Source organism: Pantherophis guttatus, chromosome 12, assembly GCF_059756535.1.
Source record: "Pantherophis guttatus breed Tessera chromosome 12, ASM5975653v1, whole genome shotgun sequence".
Classification (NCBI taxonomy): domain Eukaryota; kingdom Metazoa; phylum Chordata; class Lepidosauria; order Squamata; family Colubridae; genus Pantherophis; species Pantherophis guttatus.
The window spans coordinates 25,903,208-25,921,855 of NC_142074.1; the positions used below are offsets into that span (position 1 = coordinate 25,903,208).

Consider the following 18,648-nt stretch of genomic DNA (forward strand, 5'->3'; position numbering starts at 1 on the left):
TCCTCTCCCTAAGGGACTTTTAGTACATTGTGCCTTACAACATTGTACTTTGACGAATGTATCTTTTCTTTTATGTACACTGAGAGCTTATGCACCAAAGACAAATTCCTTGTGTGTCCAATCACACTTGGCCAATAAAGAATTCTATTCTACTCTACTCTACTCTACTCTACTCTACTCTACTCTACTCTACTCTACTCTACTCTACTCTACTCTACTCTACTCCACTCCACTCCACTCCACTCCACTCCACTCCACTCCACTCCACTCCACTCCACTCCACTCCATTCCATTCCATATTTTCTATTCTATTCTACTCTACTCTACTCTACTCTACTCTACTCTACTCTACTCTACTCTAGTCTAGTCTAGTCTAGTCTACTCTACTCTACTCTACTCTACTCTACTCTACTCTACTCTACTCTACTCTACTCTACTCTACTCTACTCTACTCTACTCTATTCTATTCTATTCTATTCTGAATAGGAAGGTGTTGAAAGTTAATTTACTTTGCAAACTCCTCCGCTTCAGGGCCACGAGAAACACACTTTAGTCATAGAAATAGGCTGGGTTAGTAAAGTGTTAAGATATTTATTGACAATTAATTGCCCCCTACAAGACAGCCTTTCTCAAAGCAAATGGAAACATGGTCTTGGATGGACAGATTGTCCTAGGAGATGAGCAAGGGGAGACCAGAGGAAAAACATGAGTCATAGAGAGGACATAACTGCCACTTAATTGTTTCCAGATGGCGATTAGGGAACCCACAGTGGGTGGGTCAGTGGCCTCTCCGTGGCTCCTCCTGGGTCAGCCTCCTTCAGGGAGCCAGCAGTCTTGAGGGAGCTGGTTTTGCTGGAGGAAAGGGTTTCCCGGCCACTGTTGAACTGGGAGAGGCTCAGCTTGAATAAATGCTGGAGTTTATCCCGGAACTGCCTGCCCACAAAATAGTACAATAAGGGGTTGATGCAACTGTTTGCAAAGCCCATGCAGAGCCCAAAGGGCAGCACCGCATCGATCACGGAGGTGAGGTGGCACCTGCTGATCACCTCCATCCAGGAGAGGGCATCCAGGAAGGTCAAGATGTGGAATGGGAGCCAGCAAATCAAGAAGGCCACCACCACGGCGGCCACCAGCTTCAGCACCCGGTCCCTGACCCTCATGCTTTTGGCGAAACCTTGGGCCTTCTTCAGGTGCACCCTGATGCAGATGTAACACCCAAGGATGATGGCCATGGGGAGCAGGAAGCCAAGGAGGTTTTTCATTAAGGCTGTTGCAGCTGACCAGGTGGCGTAATTCTCGGAGGGATAGGCCATGATGCAAGCGTTCACGCCCAGCTCATCAATGTAGTTGACTTCACGCCAGCAGAAAGTGGGCAGAGAAGTCAAGGTCGCCAGTCCCCAAACGGTGAATGTGGCAACGAAGGCCCGTTCCAAAGTTCCTTGCTGGCACTGGAAAGGGTGAACAATGGCCTGGTAACGGTTCACACTCAGGCACGTTATGAAGAAGATGCTTGCAAACATGGTCAAGCAGAGGATGGAGCTGGACAGCTTGCACATCATGGAGCCAAAGACCCAGTTGTACCCGTTGGCATAGCTGGCGGCCCAGAAGGGAAGGGTGATGAGGGCCAGCAGGTCAGCCACTGCTAGGTTGAAGATGTAGACGTTGGCCACCGTCTTTGGGCTCCTCTGCCGACACAGTGCCGTGAGAACCATGCTGTTGCCCACAAGTCCAAGGATGAAGATGATGCAGTAGAGCACGGGGATGACCACAAACTGGTGGCTGGAGAAGCGGAGGAGGCAGGCCTCCCTGGTGGAGACGTTGGTGGGAGCCAGCTCTTGAGGAGGCTGTTCGGTGGCGAAGATGATGGAGAAGTTCCTGAAATGCATCTTGGGGTCAGAGAAGATGGGGTGGCCTGCAGGACACTCTGAGACATGGAACTTCTGGCTCTGCACTACCGAGGCTGGATGCTGCTGGCTCTTAAAGGAAGGAGGACAACAGAACAGAAGCGTGAATTGCAACTCTTCAGCACTAACGGTGCTTTTTCAAGAGGCAACTGGACTTCCTTCTTTTTCTTTTGAAGACGTTTCGCTTCTCATCCCAGAAGCTTCTTCAGCTCTGAGTGGATGAGAAATGAAAAGTCTTCAAAGAAAAAACAAGAAAGTCCCAGTTGCCTCTTGAAAAGGCACCTTTGGGACAAGGGTGACCTGGAGGACGGAGAATCTCCACGAACTCCCAGGAAAGCTTTCCTTCTCCCCAAGGTCCCAGGTTTTGAAAGTCCCAGTTTTAGTTCTTTTAAAAGACATTTAGGGTGGGTGGGCCCTCTGGTTTGAGAGAGCCCAGATTCTCCTGCCTGGTGGAGCCCAGATATTCCTGATTAGCAAACTAGAGTCAGTGGCTGAAGGTATTAGAAGGAAAGTAGAAACGAGGATAGAGATAGTCTAAGAGTGGAAATGGATGGCAGCAAAACCAGGGGTGAAATCCAGCAGGTTCTGACAGGTTCTGGAGAACCGGTAGCGGAAATTTTGAGTAGTTTGGAGAACCGGCAAATACCACCTCTGGCTGGCCCCAGAGTGGGCTGGGAATGGAGATTTTGCAATATCCTTCCCCTGGAGTGGGAAGAGAATGGGGATTTTGCAGTATCCTTCCCCTGCCATGCCTGCCAAGCCACGCCCACCAAGCCATGCCCACAGAACCGGTAGTAAAAAAAATTTGGATTTCACCACTGAGCAAAACCATTTGCCCTCTAAGTCCTGGATGCTATCCAGATGTTTTCGCAGATGAAGATGCTCCCTTAGCAATACACAGATTCTTTAAGCTGTGCCGTCCTTTAAAGGATGGAAACATTTGAAAGAAAACTTAGAAAGTTGAAAAGAGCAGAGTTGTCACTTACGGGTTAAAAAAGTGCGTTTGCAGAATCTGTCCTGAGGCTTTTTCCCACCCAGAACAGTTCAGATGTCCATAACTGCCTCGTTTCCCTGCATCGGAAGAGCGACCGACCACTCTCTGCTGGTCACTGCAGGGTCCAGAGGGGCAGCCTGGCCTCTTCCTGGCTGTCCCCTGATCCAAAGGAAGCCAGAGGGCAGCCCACGCCTGCCTCCCAGCAGCTGCAGGGGAAGGGAATTGACACCTTCTGCCTATCTCTCTCTCTGTAGCCAATGGGAGTTCAGGGGGGCTGGAAATGGGCGGGCACTGTAGCCACCCATCCCATGCTGGCTTGGTGGGGATACTTTTCTTAACCCCTTTTGCATCCCCTCATCCCCACCCCCTAAAGCTCTGCTTCATGTTTAACTGCTTGCCTGTTTCGGCAGCTGAAGTTGGGGTGAAGGAGAGGAGGGTCAGCCAAGCTGAACTGGGCTTGGGATGGGGGTGTGTGGAGACTTGGTGGGGTTTTGGGGGGGACGTATCCACTTGGGTTCATTTGGGCAGCAGAGGTCTGGGACAGCCTCCCCAAGCCCCGCTCTCTAAAACGGCTCGGTAGGGAGGTGGAATTGGCATTACCCCAAAACCCAGCTGGGGTCCATCTTTTCTGCCGGATTGCAAGGAATGTACACTCCCACCTTCTCACCCAGGAGGAGAACACTGGAAAGGAACTGGCCTCTGGAGCCACAAATAGCAGCTGGGGGGGGGGAAACATCCCAGCTCTTTCAACCAGTGTTTCTCAACCTTGGTAACTCTAAAATGTGTGGACTTCAACTCACTGATGAAATCCAATTTTTTTTTTACTACTGGTTCTGTGGGCATGACCTGGTGGGCGTGGCAGGGGAAGGATACTGCAAAATCCCCATTCCCACCCCATTCCAGGGGAAGGATGCTACAAAATCCCCATTCCCTTCCTACTCCTGGGGGAAGGATACTGTAAAATCCCCATTCCCTTCCTACTCCTGGGGGAAGGATACTGTAAAATCTCCATTCCCTCCCCAATCCTGGGGGAAGGATACTGCAAATCTCCATTCTCACCCCACTCTGGGGCCAACCAGAGGTGGCATTTGCCAGTTCTCCAAACTACTCAAAATTTCTGCTACTGGTTCTCCAGAACCTGTCAGAACATGCTGGATTTCACCCCTGCTCCAACTCCCAGAATTCCCCAGCTAGCATGGGGAATTGAATTCTGGGAATTGAAGTCCACCAAAGTTGAGAAACGCTGGCTGAGGAATTCTGGGAGTTGACGTCCACAAGTCTTTAAGTTGCCAAGGTTGGAGAGCCCTGCTCTAGATCAACCTGGGGGATTTTTAGGCTAGGCCTTTGGGATAGCAGCACTTCTTCCATTCTGCTGCTCTCTGATCACAGATATTAGGAAGGGAAAACTTTGGGGAGAAGTTTGTGAGCTCAGCTGACATTCTGAGGTTAGGTCAACTTTCTTAGAATCCTTCTGGAGGCCGTTCTTGAACAGCAGAGGGGACAGTGGCTGGTGTTTGGCTTTTCAGGATGGAGAACTCTCCACTTATTCCTCTTTAATTAAAAGGATTCATACAACAACCAAAAACGAGGAGGGAATCTGGTACTAGCTGTAGCTACCAATCTCAGTAGGACCTGATGGTAGCTCTTCAGGTGTTCACGAAGCTCTTCTCAGACTTCCCGAAGAAGCTGGAGCTGAACTCCTGCAGCCCTTTCTTCCTCTTTTCTCTCCATCCGTGTGGAAAATAGTTGTCAACAGACAAAGAACAGCTTTTTGCAGCTGATGATTTGGGTCCCGAGATGCACAGAATTTAGGCCATTCTAAATTTACTAATTACCCAACGCTTGGAGGGTGGAGGAGCTGGCCCCGTTTCCCAGCTGTGAACAAAACATGACACGAATTGAGAGTTGTGTTCCCCTCGGCCAAACGATGTGGTTAGTCATGAGGTATGACAGAAGATAATTCATTGCAAAGAGGTTTGCAAAAGAAAAGAAAAAAAAACAGAACAACTCTACGAGATCTTCCAGCACAATCCTTCACCCTCCTTCAGCAGAAATGTCTAAACAAAAACATACTTTCTTGGCTTTGGCAGCCAGACGGACTAAAATGCTGCTCTTTCCTGGAAGTTTCCACGCTGCACCCTTTCCAAATGTTCTGGTGAGATGGTCAAGCTATGCTGAAGGCCGTTGCACTTGCCGAGTCCTGTTTGTGGGATGCCACTAGAGAAAGCATCAACAACTTTGTGCTCAGGATTTCTGAGAAAGCAGAAGAACTTCTATGGAGATGCTCAGTCATCTAGTTGTCCCGAAGGTACTTTTTTCAAGAGGCAACTGGACTCTCTTTGTTTTTCCTTGAAGACGTTTTGCTTCTCATCCAAGAAACTTCTTCAGTTCAATCCAAGAAGCTTCTTGGATGAGAAGTGAAACGTCTTCAAGGAAAAACAAAGAGAGTCCAGTTGCCTCTTGAAAAAAAGCACTTTTGGGGAAAAGCAGAAGGACGCACTCTGACGAAAGGCCTCTAGAAACTGCTGAACGGAGGTTGTGAGAACATTTTGGCTTCTGCAGATTGAGAAAACCACAAGGTTGAAGATGCAGCTAGTTGTGGAAATGGATTAGAAGTTCACAATAGCACTTCTGGTTTTTTTTTTTCTCCAGCTTTGGATCAATAAAATCTGGGCAAACCTTTTTCCATGATTTTTTTTAGCTGGGAAATCCTAAACTAGGATTTGATCCTGTGATATTTGGACTTCTTCTGCTACATAAGTTGCATAACTAACTTATGTCCTGGGAGGTGTTGTTCCTTCTTCATCCCATTGTTTATCTAAACTACTTTTAGCATGATGCTTTTGATTACGGGAAATGCCCTGAATTACTCCATTTACCTTTGCATTTTGCAATCAAGCCATATTACTCTAACAAATGTTATTATTGGGAGTGATCCTGAAGACGCAGAGCCTGTTATGCAGCACTTTCAGCCAAGGAGAAAGACAATCCATGGCTGGCTTCATTCCCCGAAACTATTATTTCACCTGCAAAGCTTTCAATAATCTCACATCTTTATTTCCCAATTGGCAATTGTGGGGAGTTACCCCACAGCAGTGGTGGGTTTCAAAATTTTTTACTACTGGTTCGTGGGCGTGGCTTGGTGGGCATGGCAGGGGAAGGATACTGTAAAATCACCATTCCCTCCCCACTCCAGGGGAAGGTTACTGCAAAATCCCCATTTCCTCCTGATCAGCTGGGACTTGGGAGGCAGAGAATAGATGGGGGCGGGGCCAGTCAGAATTTTTACTACCGGTTCTCCAAACTATTCAAAATTTCCGCTACCGGTTCTCCCCAACTGGTCAGAACTGGTCAGAACCTGTTGAAACCCACCTCTGCCCCACAGACATACCAGCTGATACATCCCATCCCCACCCCCAGCCAGGCTGGCTGTAGTCCAGACCCCCTGCCAAACCCCCAATACTCAGAACGTGGGGGTAAATTAAGCTGGCTTTTCTTGGCCAGGTGGGTTCATGCCAGCTTTGCAAGAGAAGCCCCCCTTGGCATAGAGACTGGAGTGGGAGGCAGCTATGGGGAAGAAGGAAGGCAGGAAGCAGCAGAGAACGGAACCAAGGGAGGGAAGGGGGTGGGGGCTTTGCCAAGGAATGGAGGGAATCTGACACAGGCTGGAGGGAGCTCTCTTGAGAAAGGAGGCTCAAGGGGGGAAAAACCCAAACCCTAGGCCTCATCCAGTGGTCTTTTTGCAGGCTAGCTGATAACGTCATTCTCGTGCCAAAAACAGATTGGCAAATATCCAGCAATCCAATAAAGGGGAATATTTGTAGCTCAGGGTTGAAATGAGGGATCTTGGTGGGTTATTTCATGAGCCAAACTAGCAACCTTCATCAGTGCTAATGTAGTGCTAGCCATGGTGGCTGAGAAATTCTGAGAGTTGGAAGTCCACAAACCCACACACACACACACACACACACACACACACACACACACACACACACACACACACACGTCCAGGAGAATGCAAATCTCACATTTCCCACCCAGCCACCATCAAGCTGAGATTTGGGACAATAAAATTACTTTTAACTTTTCGAATCTGAATTCCAGAGTTGTCTCATCTAATTGGAAAGTTAAGGGCGCCCCCTAGTGTTCATTTTTCTTGAATTTACTCCGTTAAATTCCTTTACTCATGTATAACTACTAACTCCCTTCTGCAAGTTTTGATTTTTGGACTTCACTGTTGGGAAGGTTTTGATAAGGTTCTTTACCCCTCCACCCAACAGGTAGATTTCCGGCTTAGGTGTGTTGGGTGAATCTCTGCATTCTGTGAACGGATCAGGGGTCAAGGCAAAACGTGTCATCGCCAGCCTATCCCATAGTGATTTAGCCAATAAACTATTATTATGCAAACCATCGTTTAGCTGGCTGTGTGAATGTTGACAGTGGCAGAAATGAAGGGGTGGTGAGGTAAACATTCCATTTATATCAGGGCCCTCCAACCTTGGCAACTTTTAAGGCCTGTGGACTTCAATTCCCATAATTCCCCAGCCATGCTGGCTAGAGAATTCTGGGAATCGAAGTCCACAAGTCTTAAAGTTGCCGAGGTTAACAGTAACAGAGTCGGAAGGGATCTTGGAGGTCATCTAGTCCAACCCCCTGCTCCACGCAGGAGACCTGTACTAGGGATTCGAATTGTCTGATCGACAAGCTCAGTGTCTTAGCCACTGAGGGATGCCCCCGATTTCTATTCTTTCTATTGGGTAAAAGATGATTTCAACCCATCGGCTGACTGGCAGGATTATTAGCAGGAAGAAGCAGAAGGATTTAATGGAGAGACATCCAAGACCTGCACTGTCAAAACCAGGATTCCAAGCCAGAGTTGAATTTCAAAGAGTTTTTGCGAAAGAAATCCAGATGCCAGGTTTATAAACCATTTTTATTTCATCATCGACTGCTTTGCCACCATAATCCAATGCTGTGAATATGTAACAAGATGATCTCAGGGGTAGCTAACAGCTTGCTAAAGCCAGAATATACTTGCTCCTATGGATAAAAGCCTTTTCTTTGGTGATAACATTTTCCTTTTATTTATAAAAAATAGTTTCTTTAATCTCGGCACATTATGCTCTTCAAGTTACTAGTCCCTGCCTTTTGCAGAACGGGCCCGGTCTCACCTGTGGCACCCTTCTCACACAATTTGTAACAAACAGCTCATGTCAACTTAAATACCTTATTTTTAAAAAAAAAAAAATGGTTTCCATGCAGTTTTTGGAAAAAAAAAAAAAAAAACTTAAAAAAAATATGTCCAGGCAAAATACAAAAGAAAACACATAAAAATTGCATCAATTCAGTTCTCTGGGCTCAATTAAGCTCAGGCAAGGCGGTAACCTTTGGAGGCGGTACCTCGCATAAAAATGAGTAACGTGGAAATAAAAAACCTCGCACAAAGGAAAGCGTGTTGTGCTTTTGTCGGAAAAGGGAAGCGACAACACTTGTGTTGTGCTGTGAAGGCAAATGAAGGCAGCACCAGGATTTCAGAAGGCTGCAGGAAGACTGAGCTTGGCAGCTGCTCGAGCTTCGCCCACTTGAACCCGGCCAGGTGCCAGAGCACCACAAGGGGCAGCGGGGCACCAAATCCCGCTTCCCCAAATGGGAAACTCACACACTGAAATCAAAACCAAACCAAGTTTCTAGTCCTTCAGGAGGTGGACTGAAAGTGAGAGACAGTTGGGAGTCTCAGAAGCCAGAGAGGGGGTCTCCTAAGACTTTCAGTGGCACAACTCCTCCTCTTCCTCTGTGACTAAATCGTGAAGAACGGAGTGTGCCAAATTAGCTTCCACAACCGGATAAATTATGTAAGTTTTTTTTAAAAAGCCTTTATGCCTTCTTGCCTAACTTTGCATGATTTCTGCTAAGTGGTTTTTAGGTTTTGTTTCCTTTAAAGGGGTGGCTTTAAAATGTTTCTGCATTTGCACCCATGACCGAACAGCAGGTTAAATTAAAAAGAGAAAGAAAAAAATCAAGCCCATCTCAAAACCTTTGGACCACTAGAAACTTCTATTATTATTATTTTTTTAAAGGAAACTTTCTTTTCTTTCCTTCTTCCTTTCAGGACAGGAGAGTCAGGTGGGAGCCTTAAGGCCAACCCCATGACCGGCAACTCTCCCAAAAACGGCCCCTCTGGAGGAGGAAAGAAAGCTTTGGTCGGTGTGCCGGCCACCGGCATGAGTGCGGATTGTTCCCTTGGGCACTTGAGGAGATGCAACCTTGAAATTTCTGAGGAAGGGAAGGAGGGAGGGGGGGAGAAAGACAGGGAGGGAGGGAGGGAGGTGGCTGGATTGGTTCCCGTCCCCTCTCCGAGGCATCTCCTAGTCTGGGTTGCCAAGCCCAATGGAGAGTCCTTGAGCCAAAGAGAGTCCACTGTTCTGGAAGCGGAGCAGAGCACTTCAGTCGGGCATCTGCGCTGGGGATGGGGAGGGGGCAGGCTGGGGGGGGGTCTTTGCTCCTTAAACACGCTTCAGCCCTCGGCCCATCAGGCAGGCAAACACGGTCATCACCATCTTGGGCTTCACCTCGACCACGTCATCTGGCAGGGCATAGACGCGGGCACCGATCCTCCTGGCCATGGAGACGGCGTATCTAAAACAGGAAAGAGGGGCGTGTTCAGATTGGGCAAGAGATCTGCATGCACCCCAGCAGAGGAGGCCCTGAACCCTGGACCAGTCAAACACCCATGGGATAGATGGAGAAGGATGGGTTAAGCTGCCCTCAGAGACCTGGTGAAAGACATGCCAGATGAGGGAGTCCGGCTGGCTTCCCTTGAATCGAGAACAGGTGAGCCCAGCTCTTATGACTTGCCAGCCACAGCTGGTGCCGTGGCTCAGGTCTTTGGGCATGACTACTGACGATGCCTTCCCCCACCACCTGAGATTAAACGTGCCTGAGATGTGTTTGAATGAGTAGCTCGGGTTGGTAGTTGGGCTGTTGCTCTGAGCTCCGAGCTTGGAAATTTGGTTGCAAACCTTTCATCACCATTCGAGGAGACGCCGTCCGTGCGCTTTGAATTGTGATCATCTGTCAGAATACAGGTCTTTAAATTCCTTTTTAATACGACCTTTTTTATTTATCTGTGTGATGTAAATTGGTGCAGTTAGTTCGGATGCTTCTGAGTCATGGTCTGGTTTCAGAACCAGCCAAACAGTCCGAAACCAGACTCAGAAGCATCCGAACTAACTACACTAATTTACATCATGCAGACGGTACTCAAAACCAAAGACCGTGTAACAACAGCCAAACAACAATCAGACCATGACTCAGAAGTAACAAACAAATCCACACTCATTTACATCACATAAAAAGGTATTTAAAGACCAGTGTTCTAACCGACGAGCACAATTCAAAGTGCACTGACGACGTCTCCTCGAATGGTGACGAAACGTTTGCAACCAAATTGCCGAGCTCAGAGATTAGACCAACATTAAACGTGCCGTCTGAACCAGCCAGGCCCCAGAGGAAGACTGAAAGGGCAACTAAATCTGGCCTCTCACGTGGCATTGCTGTGTTTGTCTTCCTCGGAGAGATCGCCTGTCTTCACAAGGTCGTAATTTATGCAGCCGGGTTGAATAGCGTCGATTAAATCCACCACGGCCAGGCTGCTGCTGATACTTTTGTCCTGGAGAGAAAAATGAGGGTCACATCAATGAAAAGGGTGGAAGCATCCGATGAACACCACCCATTTTAAATGGGGGGGGGGAGAACACGGAGGAACCCAGTCGCTGGAGAAGGACTGGTCAGTTGGTGATGTGTCTGGTCCGCTTGGAACAGTGCTCAAATTTGTGGTGTTCTAGGGTTTGTGCAAAGCAAAATCAACATCTTTTTCTGCCAGTAAAGATACGAAACTGTTTCCTGATGGTGCCCAGGATAAATTTTTCAATAATGCCTGATTGATTTGCTTTTTGGAGACAAGGCAGCTATCTAAAGATGACCAGGAAAGTTATTACTGTAAATGAGCAGAAAACTCAGCATTATTTTATTGCAAAACTTCTTTTTGCAACATTTACCATTGTACATAAATGGTGAGGAGGTGGAGAGGGTGGGTAGTTTTAAATTTCTGGGCATTTATATCTCGAAGGACCTCTCATGGACTATGAATGTTAACATGCTTGCAAAGGAGGCACAGAAGAGGCTGTACTTCCTGAGAATGCTCAGGAAGATAAATCTATCTCAGCATCTACTTCTGTCCTACTATCGCAGCACCATTGAGTGTCCTGACATACGACATTCTTGCATGGTATGGGAGCAGCTCTGTAGTGGATAAAAAAGCTCTACAGAGAATCATTAAAACTGCCCAGAATATCACCGGGCTCCAGCTACCAGCCCTGGATGACATCTTCGAATCTCGCCGTTTGAGGAAGTTGTATAACATTCTAAGAGACTCTTCCCATCCTGCTTACCATCTTTTTTGGACTGTTGCCTTCTGGCAGAAGATACAGAACAATGAAAACTCGGACCACATGTTTTCTGAATAGTTTTTATCCCAGAGCTATAATTGCACTCAACAATGAACTAAAGGACCACCATCAGTGAGCTGTTGGGCAGCATTACTTGGTCTGTTGTGTGGATATTCGGGTGGTTTAGGGGTGGGGAATTTGTGGTGGGTGGGGGTGTGTCTGGGGATTGTTATGTGTGTTGGACCTGGTCTTTGGGTGTTAAGTGAATTTCATTGTATGGGTATACTGTGTATAAATGTACAATGACAATCAACTTTATTTATTTATTCATTTATTTATTTCAGATGCTCAGTAAGCCTTTAAAAATCCAGCTGCTGGAATGGGGCGGGGGGAATGGATATTTTTCTAGGGTCTGCTCTAAGGAGCAACGTTTGTCCATTTCCCGATTCACTCACTCCAACTGCTCCCGGTCACTAGTTGGCCTCTTTGTGACAACAAGATCTAAATTACCCACCTTAAAGCTCTGGATAGAACTTGATTTCCCAGCTTCTTTTAAAGTCGTGTTCACCCAATTTACAATGATGTCATCGTTGACTTTCTGACCATCTCCGAGGTTCTCCAAAACATTCAGAGTGTATCTGGGCAAAGGAGACACAGAAAAGTTACTCAGCACACAAAAACTGGGGAAAGCCTCTGAGGCAGGGGTGAAATCCAGCAGGTTCTGACAGGTTCTGGAGAACTGGTAGTGGAAATTTTGAGTAGTTTGGAGAACTGGCAAATACCACCTCTGGCTGGCTCGAGTGGGGAGGGAATGGAGATTTTGCAGTATCCTTCCCTTGCCACACCCACCAAGCCACGCCCACAGAACCAGCAGTAAAAAAAATTGGATTTCACCACTGCTCTGAGGGAACTTCTAGGCATGTTTGAACCCCTAGAAAAGTAGGTTTTTCACGGAGAGTGTGAGCCTCAAATGACTCGGACTAAGTGGTACGGATGCAAGGATACCTTCTCATCAGCTGCCAGACTAAAGCCAGGGTGAGAGTCGGGTTCCCGTCGTTAAGATCCTGGCCGCCGATACCAACCAATGAAAACTTGGCTGGATGCTTTCCGAGATCGACTGCATAGTTGCAGTTTTCCAGCTGTTTGGTGAGACAGAAGGAGATCGGAGGAGAGAGGGGGGGGAGAGGGAGAGAGAGAGAGAGAGATCACAGTTAAGTCTTGGGTGGGGCCAGGAAGCTGCCTTAGTGGTCTTCTTTGCATCTCTCCTTGCCAGAAGACTTTGGAGCTTGAAAAGCCTTTTCTATAAGTCAAGCAAGGGCTTTGCCCCGGATGAGAGGCTCTCATTTCACAGAATGCAAGGGGGGGGGAAATCAGCTCTTTGGCCCAACCCTGCGTGGAGTGAAGTGTGGGCATCAGCTATCAGCTATTTGGGTCAGCATCTAGAACTCCTTTAACAACATGGGCTAAAGCCACAGGATTTCCCTGAAATGAACTGAAAATGGCTAGTTTAGGAACAACCAGATTCCAGCACCTTCTTCATGTTTGCCCCAAGTTTCGGGTATGGAGGTCTGTTGACTTTGTTCCAGTCAACAGGGACTTTGATCTTCTCATAGAGCTGTAAAATCACCAGGGCGTCTTGCATGTCACTAGAAGACAAAACAGAAATCTGCTCACTGAGAAGTTGAGTTTTCAAAAAAGAGCTGCGGATGGGATCCTGGTCGTGTCAACCAGGCCTCATGAAAGACAGCCAGACGTACATGTAGAGATGATTGACATGAGGGTTTACACCAAGAGAGTTCATCCAGTTGCGGAACGTCCGTTCTTCACGGGTTTCACCTAAGATACAAAGAGATGCTGTTGAAGGAATCTGCCTTTGCTTCTCTACATATGGACAACACCACAGACACAAAACTAAAGCAAATGTCCTAAAAATGCTAAACCAAGAAAGCAGAAGTCGTCTTTAGTACACAAAGATGCAAAGACAACTTCCTTCCTTCCTTCCTTCCTTCCTTCCTTCCTTCCTTCCTTCCTTCCTTCCTTCCCTCCCTCTCTCCCTCCTCCTCCTTCTCCTCCTCCCCTCTCTTTCTCTCTCACCCCCTCCTATTAATCACACAGAAGGAGAAACTTCTCACCTTCTAGCAATGTCCAGTCAATATCTTGATTTTCAGGTTTGGTGAGGGCTGGGTACTTGTTGAACAAGTTGGCCACGAAGGCCAAATTCAGCTTGGGGTTGCCGCTCACAACATCTGCCGGGGTAACAAACTGCCGACAGCCCAGTCTATCTGCTTGCTGGAGCATGCACTCGGCCCTCTTGAGGTCATCTTTCTCCTGCAGAGAAGGAATGGCACAGATGGTACTTTCTGATGTTGGGTTAGATGAAGCCACTACTTTGGGAGAAGTCTTTTCAAAGGCAGGCTCTGAGATCTGGAAGACCACAGGACCCACAGGGATATGAAGATGGCAGCCACAATCGGGCTTTGAGGCCGCCATCTTGATTTCTTTTTATGTTTCCCCCCCTTTGGGATGTTCTTCACAGAAGGAGTTCCCGATGAAGAGAACCATCATAGACTAGCATAGACCTCCTTCTACGAGGTCTTCAAATAAAGAATTACATGCATTTTGACAGTGAAAACCAGCCAGACTGTCCCTGGTGAAGGGTTCCTAAGTGTTGCTTGGTAGAGCGAATGCTTGAAACCAGAAGACAACGAGAGAACCAAGTTCTCTCTAATAATATTAGAACCCTCTAATAACTCCAAATGCTGGCCACCGACATCATTGGGTGGGAAATACAGCTTCTATTGAGAGGATTAGTAGAATGGTAATTCCAAGGTTCCCAGCAGGCCACCAAGACCCATACTCACATTGAAGCCTGACATGTTGATGTTGATTTGTGGTTCTCCTTCCTTTTGTCCTTTGGGGGAAATTTGGTTGAGGAGATGGAAGTAGGCTCTGGAGTCCTGGAGGAGGCAGAACCAGACAAAGGAGATTAGAACAGGGTCTTTCAACTTTGAGATGGGTGGACTTCAACTCCCAGAATTCCCCAGCCAGCCTGAGGTTGAGAAAGAAGCAGCTGAGTTTTTTCAGCCCAATGTTATGAATCAATCCCATGTGATGTAATATGTTAGTCAGAAGTAGGAAGGGTTCCAGTACCTTGACAGAGTTATGGAAGTCGGAAAGCTTGCAAAATCAAAAGAGAAAAAGCCAAAGGAGAGAGAGAGAACGAGAAAGAGAAAGAAAGTCCGGACAGCATAGGGGAGAAGAGAATTAAGAAGGTTAGATGGACAATAATTTGGACTGAGAGAAGGCTAAGGATGTAAGTCACTTAATCCAGAACAAACTCCCTGGACGCCCCCCCCCTTCCCAAATGGAAGACTTGCATGGACCTCCTCCCACCGAGGCCTCCAATACCTTTATCTCAGAGCTGAAGTTATTGATCTTGTGCCACCCGGCGCTCTCCAGGTGGTAGTTGGCCCATCGCAGGAGAAGCTCTTCTGGGGACAGCTTCATCAGGTCCTCCAAAGTCTCCCCATCACACAGCAAGGCAGCCAATGCTGAAAAGGGGAGAGAGGGAAGTCTCACTGCAGGCCCCCAGTTCATGGTTCACCCTCCCCAAGGAACACACTTCATTTGTCTCTTCAGTAGATGCAAACCCTCATGTGCCCCAAGAGATCCTGGAGGCTTCCATGGAGAGGTCTTTTCGTTTCATCCCCACTGTTGCAAAAGGATGGACCAGGCTGAAGCTGAGAGGGCAACTGGTCCAAAGTCACCCCATAAGTCTGCAGGACTGAGGGTGGATTTGGACAGGGAACTCCTAGTCCTGGCCCAAGTCTTTGACTACCACAGCATGCTGGCTCTCAAAACCATTCAGAGAAATCAATTGAACGCTAAGCGGTTTATTAGAATTCTTTAAAAATTGCCTCTGCTAAATCTTAATCCTTAGATTTGATCTCTTCACTTTATTTACAAGGGAAGCAAATTAATGACTTTGAGGGTTAAGTCCTTGGCAGATGTTTTCTTTCTTTCTTTCTTTCTTTTTATTATGCTGGATTATGAAACCAAAATAAGGTCAAATGAGGGTTTTAATTTATGGGAAGCATAAACCAGTCTATTCGATGTGGCCAAGAGAGACTGTGGCTATTTTGGTATTCGAAGAGGGCGGGAGCAAACTTCTCTGGCCAAATGCTTAGCCTTTGGAAAACAAAATTTGTCATCTTATTCTTATGTAGAAAGAAAGGAGATACTGTACACTTCTGAACTAACCCATTTAGGAAACACTTTGGCTTAATTGTTGGTTATTTAGACCAAGGCTTTTCAAATTTGGCAACTTTGTGTGGACTTCAGCTCCCAGAATTCCCCATGCTAACTAGGGGATTCTGGGTTGAAGTCCATACCTCTTAAAGTTGCCAAGTTAGAAAAACACCAGTGTGGACATCCTGCTGGCATATCCCATTCCTTGCACAGCGCTTAAATGAATGTTGAGCACAACCAGAACAACTAGACACAAGAACAGTTTTTTCCCCAACGCCATCACTCTGCTAAACAAATAATTCCCTCAACACTGTCAAACTATTCACTAAGTCTGCATTGCTATTACTATTAATCTTCTCATTGCTCCTATCACCCATCTCCTCCCACTTAGGACTGTATGACTGTAACTTGTTGCTGGTATCCTTATGATTCATATTGATTGTTTTCCTAGTATGATTTGATTGCTTATTTGTTCCCTATGACTATCATTAAGTGTTGTACCTTATGATTCTTGACAAATGTATCTTTTCTTTTTATGTACACTGAGAGCTTAAGCACCAAAGACAAATTCCTTGTGTGTCCAATCACACTTGGCCAATAAAGAATTCAATTCAATTCAATTCAATTCAATTCAATTCAATTCAATTCAATTCAATTCAATTCAATTCAATTCAATTCAATTCAATTCTATTCTATTCTATTCTATTCTATTCTATTCTATTCTATTCTATTCTATTCTATTCCCATCCCATTCAGTGGTTGGGTTTCAAAAATTTTTACTACCGGTTCTTTGGGTGTGGCTTGGTGGGCATGGCAGGGGAAGGATACTGTAAAATCACCATTCCCTCCCCACTCCAGAGGAAGGTTACTGCAAAATCCCCATTTCCTCCCGATCAGCTGGGACTCAGGAGGCAGAGAATAGAGAATAGGGGGCGGGGCCAGTCAGAATTTTTACTACCGGTTCTCCGAATTATTCAAAATTTCCGCTACCGGTTCTCCAGAACTGGTCAGAACCTGCTGGAATCCACCTCTGATCCCGTTACTTGTTCATCCCATCCTATAACTTTCCCCCGTCAAAGGCTAGTCCAGCCATGCTCAAACCCATTCAATGCCCTCTGCAACCAACAGTGGAAATGAGCCACTGGCAATGGAACAACCTCCCAGCAGAGGCCCAGATGAGCTTCTCTTACCTTCATTTTTGCTGAGTTCAATATCGGCAAACAAGCCAATCTTGATAATCTGCCAGAGAAGGCCAAGGACCAGATGGGGCTTTCCTTCCCTTAAATCCTCTGCTCCAATGTTGACCACGTGGCACCCAATGGCGGAAGCAGAATTGAGAGCCAAATTCAGATTTTCCTGCAAACGGAGAAGTCTTTTAAATAGGAAGTCATCTGCAGCCTTGAGGCTGTGAGATTCAGGTCAGCTCAGGATGCGACGCCTACAGAGGCCATGAATCTCTTCCACACCATCGGCCACCCGATGAGGGACGTTAAACAAATGCTTCTCTGAACCAAAACATTTAAAACTCCCTGCCTTGCCAACCTTGAACGGGAGAGATAGCAGGCTGAAAACAACAGAGAAATGTCTTGCTTTCTCACTGCCAGAGCAAGATAAGACTTGAGGCGCCAGTAACTGATGAAGGAGGGAAGAGAGGAGAGAAAAGGAAAAAAAGATGGAGGAGGAAAGAAAAAAGGGAGGAGGAAAGAGAAAGAGAGGAAAAAGAGGGAGGGAGGAAGAGAAGAAGTGGAGAGGGGGCAATCTAATTGAAAAGCTCCTGATAGTTTCCCCACTTGAATAGATGCCAAATGCAGCATTGGCTTCTCTTCCTCTTTGATTGCAATTAATATTTACTGAGCACCCTCTCTTCTGTTGGGAAAGGTTCTGCTTTCAACGTCCAACAAAGAGTTCAGCACAAAAGCCTCTTTTAATAATTAAAAGCAAACAAAACCCATCCCCTCTCCCAGCCGCCCCCTTGGATCTCGAACAAACCCAGCATTATTTAAGCTGTGGGGGGGGAGAAGACCTGGGAAACAATGGACCCCCACCTGAATTATGAATGGGGTAAGTTTCTTCTTGTTGATGGCTCGTTCATCAATGGTGTCAGGGACGGAGAGGTTGATCATTTTACTGCAGGGAAAGAAGAAGGAAAACGGACACCCAGTCGGGAATCCACGGCATTAGAGAGAACGGAGAATAGGCTTCCTCTTCGCGGGGGCTTCTCCTGCCCACCTCCCACCGCCATGGGCATTGCCCCAGGGCAGGAGACTCACCACAAGACGATCCCGTCCCCGACAGCTTTGAAGAGGTCATCTGTGTTTGGGTTCATGGGAATGACATGCTTGCAATCCTGGTCATTTTCCAAAGCTTTGTTGATCCAGTTCACAAAGGCGTATTTCTCCTCCTCTGGAGTAGAGAGAGGCCCCGAGATTAACACTCAAGGGACACCAGTGGGCAAACCGACCAACGCTGCAGCTCAAAGCCCCCCACTGGCACCTGGGGGGGGGCAGTAGGATGGGATGGGGTACAACAGTTTGCCAAGGCAAGAGAATAGATATGAGACTCAATGCCAGTTCTCCCCTTGAAGTTGGAAGGGTGGGGCTTGCATTGCAACACCATGTCTTCCATTTTACCCTTCTCGTCCCCTTGGGCACCAATGCATCAATGCTGCATTAATTACAGACAGTCCTCAACTTATGACCACAATTGGAACTGAAATGGCTTTTGGCCAGAAACCATTATAACTTTCAACTGTGTTTCAACAAACGGTCAGTTGAGGATTACCTGTATTAGAAAAATCCCGAGATAGACTTTCTCCCTGCTTTAGATCACTCAAGAACCGGGACTACAGACCTAATGGATATTAGGATATTGGGTCTGTCAAGGAAGGTGGAGAAGAAAATAAACTGGCTTAACCATTGGGACTTTGGCCACAAAGGGCACCTTGATGTTGTGGTCTACAGAAGATGTTTGGGCAGCTGTGAGAACTTCACGGCAGATGTAGGAAGGGCAGAAAAGTGCCAGTCACAGGCCTGGCAGGGCCAGGAGGGGAGAGGAA

At 47.0% G+C, this 18,648-nt stretch overlaps 2 protein-coding genes across 7 annotated transcripts in view; both read right to left on the bottom strand.

The window, feature by feature from the left end:
• Positions 1 to 575: 575 nt before the first annotated feature.
• On the bottom strand, positions 576 to 3,132 carry AGTR2 (angiotensin II receptor type 2). Its single transcript, XM_034441684.3, has 2 exons — positions 2,891 to 3,132; positions 576 to 1,976 (listed from the first exon to the last, which is right to left on the bottom strand). The coding sequence occupies exon 2, from the start codon at positions 1,884 to 1,886 to the stop codon at positions 756 to 758; it is 1,131 nt and encodes a 376-aa protein (XP_034297575.2). The 5' UTR covers positions 1,887 to 1,976; positions 2,891 to 3,132; the 3' UTR covers positions 576 to 755.
• Positions 3,133 to 7,812: 4,680 nt separating this feature from the next.
• The window catches only part of PLS3 (plastin 3), a 35,040-nt gene continuing 24,204 nt past the window's right edge, over positions 7,813 to 18,648 (bottom strand). For all 6 annotated transcript variants that reach the window (XM_034441685.3, XM_087877541.1, XM_087877540.1 and 3 more), the window contains exons 5-16: positions 17,864 to 17,996; positions 17,639 to 17,720; positions 16,784 to 16,949; positions 14,754 to 14,896; positions 14,207 to 14,302; positions 13,478 to 13,673; positions 13,103 to 13,181; positions 12,877 to 12,991; positions 12,351 to 12,484; positions 11,860 to 11,983; positions 10,443 to 10,567; positions 7,813 to 9,534 (exon numbers count right to left, since the gene is read on the bottom strand). In XM_034441685.3, the coding sequence (XP_034297576.2) occupies positions 9,402 to 9,534; positions 10,443 to 10,567; positions 11,860 to 11,983; positions 12,351 to 12,484; positions 12,877 to 12,991; positions 13,103 to 13,181; positions 13,478 to 13,673; positions 14,207 to 14,302; positions 14,754 to 14,896; positions 16,784 to 16,949; positions 17,639 to 17,720; positions 17,864 to 17,996 (1,526 nt within the window). In that variant the 3' untranslated portion in view covers positions 7,813 to 9,401. The remainder of the gene's footprint in view (positions 9,535 to 10,442; positions 10,568 to 11,859; positions 11,984 to 12,350; positions 12,485 to 12,876; positions 12,992 to 13,102; positions 13,182 to 13,477; positions 13,674 to 14,206; positions 14,303 to 14,753; positions 14,897 to 16,783; positions 16,950 to 17,638; positions 17,721 to 17,863; positions 17,997 to 18,648) is intronic.